Source organism: Cryptomeria japonica, chromosome 1 (assembly GCF_030272615.1).
Source record: "Cryptomeria japonica chromosome 1, Sugi_1.0, whole genome shotgun sequence".
In the NCBI taxonomy this organism is placed as follows: Eukaryota; Viridiplantae; Streptophyta; class Pinopsida; order Cupressales; family Cupressaceae; genus Cryptomeria; species Cryptomeria japonica.
This window is the reverse complement of record NC_081405.1, coordinates 9632365-9643936: the sequence shown is the minus strand read 5'-3', so window position 1 is coordinate 9643936 and position 11572 is coordinate 9632365. Positions and strand designations below refer to the sequence as shown.

General features: G+C 37.4%; 1 protein-coding gene across 1 annotated transcript; it reads left to right on the top strand.

Moving 5' to 3' along the window:
- The first annotated feature begins 433 nt into the window (after window positions 1–433).
- On the top strand, window positions 434–8642 carry LOC131036680 (uncharacterized). Its single transcript, XM_057968628.2, has 11 exons — window positions 434–582; window positions 671–878; window positions 5961–6035; window positions 6121–6358; window positions 6980–7104; window positions 7457–7490; window positions 7588–7634; window positions 7720–7860; window positions 7980–8050; window positions 8168–8252; window positions 8360–8642. The coding sequence occupies exons 1-11, from the start codon at window positions 489–491 to the stop codon at window positions 8472–8474; spliced, it is 1233 nt and encodes a 410-aa protein (XP_057824611.2). The 5' UTR covers window positions 434–488; the 3' UTR covers window positions 8475–8642.
- The last annotated feature ends 2930 nt before the right edge of the window (window positions 8643–11572 follow it).

Below are 11572 nucleotides of genomic sequence, written 5' to 3'. Positions count from 1 at the left end.
ATTTGCAAGCTACAAGACATATTGAGGCCTACAAAAATGACTTGGATTCATGGATTTGACCCAAGAATATCTGCAATCTTATACAAGATTTGAAATGACACACAAAACATGGACATAAACTTTTTTGTATTAGACCATCATAATTTGCATTACACAATCATTATCCATTTACATTAATCATAGAGCTAAATATATTCATCTTCACACTTACTTTTGTAAAATAAAATTGTTTTCTCAATCATCTAATCCTAAATACCAAGTTAATATATACATTTTATTCCATTAACATAGATTAAACCTTAGGATAAGGTTATTTTCCTTCGCAATATTATTATTATTATATTTATGTATATGGAAACAAGTGGGATTACAATATTATTTATTTATTACTGCACATAATCATTAGGTTCAAATTGGAAATTGATAGACTGGCGCCATTTTTCCCTAAGCATATAATACTGTGCACAAGGCAGGAAGCAGAGCGAGCCATGGACAGCCACGATAGTGATCTTGATCTGCTGCTCTCCCTTAACGACCATGTCGATCGAGTCGCGGAGACTCCTCCCCATTCTCATGCCTCTGGTGCGGTCCGCTCTTTTTACTTTTATTTCACAACATTTTAACAGTTTTAGCACCTGTATTCATTTTTAGGGGTTCGTCCATTTTGCAGGTTACTTTTCGGAAGAAGACATGCCGAGACATGGAAAGGCTCTGGGCATGGCGGCCTTCAAAGATGTTGTCAAGGACTCCGTAGAAGAAGAAGATGCCAAGCTCAAAACACCTGCAACTTCGCAGCCCCAGAAAACCCTCGACAACAACCTGAAATCCCACTCGACTAACGATGTTGAAGTTGAAAGATATTCTGGCTTGCGGATAAGGTTAATAACTCCTTCCATGCTTTTTTAAATTCAATTTAAGGTCTGCAACGCTAATGTTAGATGGGTTATATGAGTTTGTCATTGAAATATTCTGAGCTGGTGATATTTTTTATTTTATTTTATTTTGAAAGAGGGGATAAAAATTCACATATAAAAAAACCAATACAAAACAAGAAAGGCCACAGGTCTAGCAGAAAACAACGATTAAAAGAGAAACAACCCCGCCAAAGGGACCCCAGACAGGATCCCCAACTATCCTGTCTTTGTCTTTTATAACAATTTTTTTTCTGAAGTTTGAGAATAATCTAGTGACAAATGTTCATAGTCATTAATGTTCCACTTTTTCAGTTGTTCTGAAGTTCATTTAACCAAATAATCAGTTACCTTATTTCATTCCTGAGGCATATGACAAAAGGAAATTGGATTTAGGGAGTCACTTAGACTGAGAATCTGTCCGACTAACAAAGCCAATTGCCAATTAACAGCATCTAATCTCTGCTCATTCTGCATATCTATCATCACTTGAGAATTCGATTCATAGATAATCTTACGCTAGCCTAGGGCACATCCTCTTTTCAGCACATAAAGAACAGCAAGAGCCTCCATAAAATTATTAGTTTGCTGTCTTTTATACAAAGAGAAAAATAAAAATGACTGCTCTGAAACTATCTCTACCAACACCTCCAATCCTAGCATGCCTAAGATTCCCCCTAGAAAAGTCATCAGTAGTAATCTTCAAAACCCCATGAAGAAGGGAAGACCACCTACCTTCATGCTGGATCTTCCTTTTGACATGTCAATTCAATCTTGACAAGGAATAACGAACCCCAAGTTCAAGTTCTAGATTACACCCAAATCACTTGAATCCACAATAATAGAAATATCACGTTTAACTAGTAAGGTCTCTTGAATCATGCTATTAATCCTCTGCTACACCTGATGCACCAACATTTTTTTATTTTGGAAATTCTACGATTTCTTTCTAGCCAAAGTTGCCATAAAATGAAAGAAGGGCCAATATCTCAAGCTACATGAAGGAAGGGAGTCCTAGCTGAGGGTCTTCCCAGACTATCCCAGAACTCAAACAGAGAGGTAGCATGAACACAAGCTTGTTTCCAAGGCCCCCACCACAAGTGCCAAATCTCCCTAGCATAAGAACAGTGGAAGAAAATATGTGAGGAACGTTTCTCACTATTATTGAAAAGAACACAAATAGAAGGCTCTTGAAAGCATCTCTTCTTTAAAAAAAAATTACACTTAGGCCAAACAAATTTATTCCACACATATTATCACTAAGGAACACTATCCCTCCCACATATCTGCTTGTCTTAACTCCAAATAACCCGAGACAACTTAGAATTGCCCTTCGGATGGGGCCTACGCAAGAAAATCCCATCTCTTCAAAGAATTACGCACTCTACCTGCCAAAATCCTAGCAAGTTCCCTGCGAGCCTCCACCATTCCTCTGGGTGGCCACTTATTAGGTTCTTTCCATCTAAACATATTCACATGGCCCAAGTCTTGAAATGTTTTATAGTCTTCAACCCTGCTTCAACCAACCAGCTTCAAAAAAGCTATTGCACAACAGCTGCAAGTGTGAAAACAAAGAAATGATAGGCGGGTGACTATCCCATCGATCATACCAGAAAAAAGCCTCAAAAATCAAAACCCTTACTGAGCTGGCGATACTTAGAGCTCTATTGGCAGTACCCGTTTTTAAGCATTCTAAAGTTTGGATTCTGGTCACCAGAGATGCGTATGAGTTGCCATGACAATCACCTCTGTCCGAGGGCGGCATCTAGACATTCTAGCGGATCAACCTGGGCACTTCTCCAACCGCGGAAGTCATTCTAATATGAGAATGGTAAAAGTCCAGTTTCACCATCTCTATGCATCTGGTGAGAGGATTTTACCGTGCTCGAAAACTCTCAAATCTGCCGTTGGCTTCTTTTATTTATACATTCTAAAGAAAGTGAAATTATGATTTTGCTTTAGCTCCTGTAAATTGGAGAGACTTGAGCTGTCTTTTACAAGGGCCTGGGGCCCGGGCTTGGAAGATAGCCTTGAACCTCTTTCTGTCGCATTGTTTTATTCAGTAAATTTGTAGACACAGTATAAATTTTAGGACAGTAGTCTGTATTAACATGGGTCTCATGGGCGTTTGGATTAGATCTTGTGTCACAGTGGCAATTGCTTCCCCATAATACAGGACAGTGAATAGCTAATCTACGTTTGAGTGTTTGTTAGGAGGAAAATTGTTTTATATATGAGCATTATTGTGGTCACAACGGCAAAGTTATCAGGTGGTCCTCCAATCAAGATAGTGTATAACTAGTAGGCGGGAGATGATCAAAGATAGCTGTTTAAATTCTAACCGTGGCAGGAAGCATGCTAACTCCACGGAAAATATAGGTCACAAGGTGAACTAAAGTATTCAAATGGATAGGGAAACTTTCGAGCTTCAGCCACAAGATGCAGTGCAAAAATTGCTACCGTCTTTTGGATGCATCATTATAGAAACATAGAATCTCTATCAGGGGTAATGACTACCCTGTAGGTAAGTTGCAGCCCACACCTTGATGTTAGCTTTGCATTCAGAATTGAAGCTTAGAATCCATATGGGTCGATTAAGCAACACACCAACGATGATAAAAGGACAGCAATCTATTATTTTTTTGGTCATCAACAGCGAACACACCAAGGAAAAATAAAATCAACAGAAGATGATCTGGAGAACACTTAGGCGAGTTTCCTCATCAGTGGGCAGTGATGCTACAATGAGCAACTGCTACCTCAATTCTAATGAAAATAAACTTCTATCAAAAAGGATGTGTGATTTTTCTTAAGTTCAGAGGATAAACATTTCAATTTTTTTTGGTACTCGTTGGTATTGGATGTACACATTGTTGATCTTCTTTGCTCTAGTTCTAAAGGCCGTTGGGTTTTTATTCCACAAAAGTCATCTGTAAGTCAAAGACTTGTTCTTTTTGTTGTCAGACCTTTGCATTTGACAAGAATTGATTTATTGATCTATGGTAGGCTCTTTGACACCTACACAAATAAAATATAGAGATAAAAAATTAGGAGATTGAATAAATGACACAAATATTTAAAAAAAAATATTTGGTGACAAAGCATCTATTCGTTTCTGTCTAAATGGTTGACTCTCTCTAATTATATGGACTCCAGAGCCATTTGTTTGGTACCTTGAATAAAATCTAACAATGTTGCTGAATACTTTCTATCTCATTAATTTCACTTTGTCTTTGCTTAAAGGAAAATAGCTTATATTCTCTTCAACACATATCTAAATCAGCATGGAAAGGGTGTTATGAGTATTCATTTTTTTCTTGCGCATTCATTTTGGGCTTTGTTACTTATGTCTTATTAAAAATTTACTGTATATTTTCAATTAAATTCTTCCAAATGCAAGGGAAGTAAAAAATCAGACCATTCTCAGTTAATCAAATGACAGTGAATTACAACATGAAATGTAGTTCATATTTATGTGGATCAGTCTGTTCTCTGAATCTGAGAATTAAATAACAGTTATATAATATGGTTTCTCAATTCAGTCCAAATTATACAACAGCTACTCTCCTGCACCCTCCTGCACCCTCCTGCGCCCTCATTTTCTCTTCTTTAAATTCTACATAGCAGGCTGGGCTGCAGGGGATGGCTGGTTGTCCCTGAGATGATTAGGGGACGTCAAGGTATCCCCTTGCCATTTCTGATGCGTGGTGTGGGCATTTCCTAAAATAAATTTTGTAAGGATGATGGTCCCGGGGACATTTCATATGTATCCCTGAAACAACCCCAATGCGGGGATGGGTGGATATGGCCAAGGAACGTGCCCCTGTGGAATATAGCCGTCCACCCATCCAACCAAAAAGTTGTATATATCTTAAAGGTCTTATGAAAAGAGAGGGATGAGATAATTGGAATTGGGATCTTTATACAACTTTGGCTTTAAAATGTTTTTAATAATTGTGTTTTCTCATATGCACCAGGGAATTCCAGTTTAGGGACGAGGACCTGCCCTTGTATCCGTGCTCAAATCTTTCAGAGGCCACGTTTGTATATATTACAGTCAACCCTTATTCATTACCCACTCTATAAAAGGGTGTCCCTGTCCCTATCCATGTATCCGCACCCTCACGTCTTTAGGCGACTGTGGGTTTACTGGTTTACCAGTCCCCAGAGGTGTTTAAAATGCATTTAAAAGATTTATTCTTTCTTTGGTTTGCGAAAGGACCAGTGCCTATATTTATATTTACATATAATATAACAGTATGTTTGTTCATATGATTGTGTTCGCCAATTTGAAATGGTGTTTCCTTCCCTCTCAATGTACCCATAACCACATGTTCAGGTGATTATGGTTCTACCCTTTTACTGGAGCTCCTGACGTGTTTAAGATGCAATAGAAAGCTTTATTCTTATCACGGTTGGCAAAAGCACTCTTAAAAATGCTGTTATCATAAAAATCTAAAACAATGCTACACATTGATGGGTTTCCAGAAAAGGATCAATCAAGAGGATTAATAGTGCCTTCCTACATACAATTTATGTTTAAGCTTCGCCTAATCTAGTTACCTGCATTCTAATTAGAATTATTTGCAGATTTTGATTGAGGGAATGACGCATATTTTAACTGGAAACAAAATTCAATTTGTTTGGAAACCACTAGCATTCTCCCATAAATTGCAGTTACAAGTACACAAGGCCATTTCTCTGTCAGGTAAAAATTAGTCGAGCTCTAACTCGTGTTTACACGTCTTTGAAAGATATAGCTGGCTGTGAAATAGAACCCTTGTCCTCCCAAGTAGCTGGTTAGATTCCATCCCCCCATATTGGCTTCCAACACATTTCTTATTGGAATAATTGGATCCAGACTTGCATATATTATAATTAGTTATCAAGCTGAATTTCATAGTTTATGGCATATGCAATCCATTCGTTTTTAAGCTTTTGACCAATGATCTCAACAGGTTAGTATATGACATGTTTTGGAATAGAATATTCACATAAGGTGTTTTTTGTCATTTGACTAATGGATCCTTCTATTTTGAGGTTTTGCAGAAATAGAATGGTGTCGACAATGAGCATGACCATTCGGTTCTCTGATGTCAGATTCATTCGCTTGCAGGCCATCAGGTAATGAGTTGTCTGTAGTAGATCTTATAGACTTCAAAGCGCTCTTTTATTTTCATGTTTTAATGTTAATATTGATTTCGAACAGTACTGCAATGATGGGTGATAACATTACGGGCTCTTGGGCGACAGTTGGCGTCCTAACAGAAAAAGGAAATCCCAGATTAAGTAGCAATGGGAAGAATTTTGCTATTTGGAAACTATCATCTCTCGATTCGGCCACTATTTCCCTCTTCCTATTTGGTGATGCGTATACTCGTCACTGGAAAGAATCACCTGGGAGCATTTTATCAATTTTTAATGCCAAAGTTCGTCGTGAGGACAAGGTTAGTTGCTATCAGTATGACTTCTGTTCGGTGTTTTGGGATTTAATTTGGCGTGGTTAACGTAGCAATCATCAAAATGTGGTTTTACTTTCACATCCCACCAGAGTAGCTTTTGTTTATTGCCATCCATTCGGAGGAAAATATGCTTGAGCATGGAAAATTTGAGTATCATTCACCTGGAGAATGTGTCATTCTGTTTGGTCTTAAAATTATTGTAATAATTCACGATGGAACTTGCAACTATGCGTTCTTGTTTACCCAAGTACAATATCAACCTAAATAGTGGTGGGAAAGGTGCTTCACATTCAGCACTATCTAGGCATTCAGGCTTTGAGAAGGGACATTGTGTGACAACTGACAAGCCAATGGATTTATTCTGCTACCTACTTTGCTGATCCTCCCTGAAGAGTAATATTTGTGGTTTGGTTTTTGCCATTGTATCCCTTCCCGTGCCAGACTCTTGCTCGATAGAAATTGAACCTTTGGCACGAGTGCTTTGCTTAAATCAAGAGTTACAAATGCAATGTAGTTACAGTAATTTGTTTTGTTTGTATTGAAGCATGTGTAATAATTTGCATTTCAAAACCAGGTATCAGAGCCCCGCCTAACTTTTATTTGCAGGGAAATGAATTTTCTCTTAGTGTGTTTGCAGTTGACCAAATTGTAAAATTGGGAACTTCTGTTGATTATGGTCTCTGTAAGGCGAAGCGGAAGGATGGAATGCCATGCACAATGATTATAAACCGGTATGTTTCGTGTGCTCAATAATTAAATTAGTCTCTGAAATCTCAAAAAATTTAGTCTTGGTTGAATGCTTTTGTTCCATACTCGTATCCAAGTCTTTAGAAGTTATTTTCGAGATTTCCTTTCTTAGAAATACAAAAGAAATGAATTAACAACTATGATCTGTCAATTTCTTCTCAGTTCTGTCGGCCATTATGGCTGTTATGAAAATGGTTTGTTTCTATTTTTTTCTTTTTGGCCATTCTGGTTTTGATTCCCGCAGCAATAAAATTTGTATTATATAGTTTTAGACAATTATATTGAAGGGACTTTTGACAATTTAATATCAGCTCCTTTTCGTTGCCAACTTTGCAGATCTCGAGGTTCATATTGTCAATACCATGTTGCTGTAAGTGTTGGGCGATGACCATTCGTCACTTGGTCTATGTGATTTCTGCGAAAGATTTAAATGATTATTGAAACGTTTCTGTGTTTTATTGTTCCAGGCAACACGCCAAAAATATACTACCAAACGTGCAGAGCTAAGTGGTGGGTAAGTGTGTGCTGATAACTTTTAACTTGGTTTTGGCTGCTACTATTCAAGTTTCTGTAGTTTTGATGTATTTTATTTGTTACAGAAATCTGTCAACAGCATTTCGGAAACCTCTCAAATCGGAAGGGATATATATGGTGAAACCTTTAGGAGAAAGTTCTAATAACAATAAGCCTAGCAGACCGATGAAAGTCATGACTACAGAAGATTTGAGAAAGACTCTCAGGCAAGTTAGTTCCCTCTTCTTAATAGAGTGGTTCATAAATCCTGTGTTGTATGCTTTGATATAAAGCTTTTGATGCAATTTCAGAGTCACATGGTTTAAATGTCTTTTCATTTTGACAGCAATGCAGACAAGGTGACAACTAAGCACCAGTCTCAGGGAATCAGGTTCCTGTCAAGTGTTGCAAATGCAGGTATTGAGGGTTTGACAGTTTTACTTTCTTGAGCAACTGCAAAAATGTGAGCATTTTGTTTTTATTAGAATGGGTGCTCATGAATGAACCTCCTTTAATCTGTGTTATTTGTTTCAGAGAATATGGACCCCAAAGCCACTGTCAGGAAATCAGACCTTCAAATGAAGAAAGTCAAACAATATGAGGAGTATCTTAAGAAAAGGTCGATATGCCAGTCCAAATAGCTTTTTCTCTGAGATAAAAAATAAAGAGCAAAATGGTAATATTGTAAGTGTCAGCTCAAAATTGTTTTCTTGCTTTTTGTTTCAGGCCTTCTTCAACCATAAAGCCAACGGGAGTTTTACAAAAGCATGAACCTGAAGCTAAAAGGAAGAAGACCGTGCAAAATCCTGATGATTTGATTGAGTTAGACATAGATGTTTGAGATGATGAATTGGTGTGTAATTGTGCATCTTTATGCCTGTGGGATTGAGATTGATTTTCTCATAATAGCATTGCTCCATGCTAGTTTTTTGTACAGCTTTTATTGTTCTGTATCAACCTAGATCTTTTAAAAGAGCTATTGTGGATATCTAACATTGCATTGGCTATTCTTCAAGTGTCAATTTTCATTTTTTCTCGGCAGAATAAGGAAAATGCATGTTTGGTCGTTTAGTTATTGAGTTGCTTTTGCCATAAGAGCAAAATAATTAGTTCAAAAAATACCACAGGTCACCAGGTTGGTAGACTAATGATATACATGTTTGCTATTGCAGGCAACGAATAATTAAAATCCCACTTCAAACCATTCAATCTGGGTCTTCGGTTGTTTTTTTTAAGTAGCCAAGGCGCTTTATTTTTAGCCCAAATTTGCAAGGTGCTTAAGATTTTTCACTTTTCTAGTTGCGGGTGTTCAATTAAAGATATCGATATTTCATATGGACTGAATGTGGGATCGTTTGAGTTAAAATTTATAATTCATTTATAATAGTGCAACCAAAGAAACTCGACTCGGATTTGGACTCAGGATTTGGAGTCAGATCCGGCTTCACACTCGGCTGGACTCGGCAAAGTGAAAAACTTGAGAAATTTAGAGATTTTAAATGTTTAAAACTTGTTTCATGCACCCTTTATTGAATACACCTTAAAGATACAATAACATTATCAAACTTGGCTCATTTGATTACATACACAAGTATACATCAATCACATAAGCATAAACACAAATTGTAGTTGAAGGAAATAACAAACATAGATACATAAATATTGTCAAATGTATACAATATTATAAAACTCATGGAATGAAAAATCCATGTCATCATATGATCATCAAATGTTTCATACAAATACCAAAGGTAAATACAACTACAAGCCTATGGCTCAGAGGAGCCTTCACCCTCCGGCCCTGACCTCGACCCCTTGCGAAGGCGTCTAAGGTAGGTCCTGGATGATTCGGCAGCCATAGTTGCTCCTTGTTGTTAGACAGTTCAAATAATCGAAAGACAACTGAGACTGGGGGGGATGAATCAGTTGTCATAGATTACAAGAACCATTATCAATTTAAACTTTAATACCGAAATAACAGATAAACCAATTAAGCTTAAAACAATAATCACAGAGTAAAAGCCATCCACATAACACCAAGATTTGTATGTGGAAAACCCGACAAAGGAAAAAACCATGGTGGGAAGCCTACCCATAGTTAGATAATACTTTTGCATTAAGTATGTGAATTACAATGAAGGGGCCTGCACTTGCAGGAAGACCAACAACCTAGAGCGCAATGCTCATCACAAAAGGAGCCTCATTGACTACATATAAATTCAGATTACAATTTGGAGAAGTGTTGAACTGCAAAAGATAGCATCTCCTATGTCTAAGTACAGTTCCAGTTAAGCTCAATACCGGAGGACTAAATCTTCTTACATAAACTTAATTCGATCTCCAATGATCAACCAATTCTTCTGCTTGAATGATATTGCATTATTCGCACATTACATTCTTTGACCATGACCTCTTACATATAACCATGATGATCTACAATGAGATCTTACATCTATTTATACAAAACCCTAGACCATAAACAATCAGGTCGGCCATCAGATAATAAACTGATTACATAATTACAAACCATGTCGGCCTTCAAACAAATAATATCCAACTCATAAAACATCTTGGAAATACATCCATAGGTCCTATCTACATGTTACATTAAAGCCGGTCCATAACCTAGATCAACCGAAACCAAGTATAGGTCCATATGCTACAACAATGATCTCCAACCGCCAAGTCTCGAATATGATCATCAACATCTTGAAACTCCATCAGAAGCTCCACCAATACCACTTATGCAATTCATCAAAGATCTTTATTAGAAGCTTTGTTGGTGAAACCCTCGCCGGAACCAAAAATCAATCTTCTAAGCAAGCAGGATAGCATCCGACTTCTAGTCCAAAACCAATTGACCAAATATGAGTATAAGTATCATGAACAAGCCAATTCCATCATCAGACTATACCGGAGCCTACTGGATCATGCCGGATCTAAGTTACTTAGAAACCACTTAACCTACCAGGACCAGAAGGGTGCCGGTAATGCATCCAAACAACTAGTGTTGACATCAATGACAAAACATTAATGCAACACATAATCAATTCCACCAAATGGCCAACAATCTCCCCCTCTGGCATTGATGGCAACACTAGATGTGAAAAACATCTAAGCACCAAGAAATGCCAAACAAGTCTCCCCTTGTAAATAATATCTCTGTAACCTTCTGAATATCACACCCCCTTTCTTTTTCTTTTTCTCTTTCTTTTTCACATTAATATCACTCCCCCTTTGACATCAATGCTAGAAATCTGACATAAATATCAAAGCAAAAACATAAGCCTTTGAGTCACAAAGTTGACTACTCCCCTTGAGCAGTAGCATTCCACATCAGTACCAGAATGAATATCTCTGATAATGCATGCCAGACTGATGCCAAACCACATCAATCAAGTCTTCACCGGAGGGATAAAAACTCCCAATCTGTCTCTCAGGTACTCAAATGATTCCTTGGACAAAGGTTTAGTGAAAATAACTGCAATCTACTCTTTAGTGTTCACATAAACCAGTCTAACTTCATTTGCTTCCACCTTCTCCTTCAGAAAGTTATACTTGATAGATACGTGCTTTGTTTTAGAATGAAATACCAAATTCTTTGATATATCAATAGCAGCAGAGTTATCACAGTGAACAACAACCGGTGCATCACAATCCACCTTTATATCCTTCAACATTTGTTTCATCCATAAAACTTGTGTACAGTTAATAGCAACATCAACATATTCAGCTTCAACAGTAGATAAAGAAGTACATGAATGTTTCTTGCTAATCCATGAAACCAACTTCTTTTCAAGAAAGAAAGCTCCACCGGAAGTACTTTTCCGGTCATCAACATCTCCAGCCCAATCAACATCTGTATATGCACATAAAGTAAAGTTATCATCCTTAGGGTACCACAAGCCATATTTTGATGTACCTTGCAAGTATCTAAAA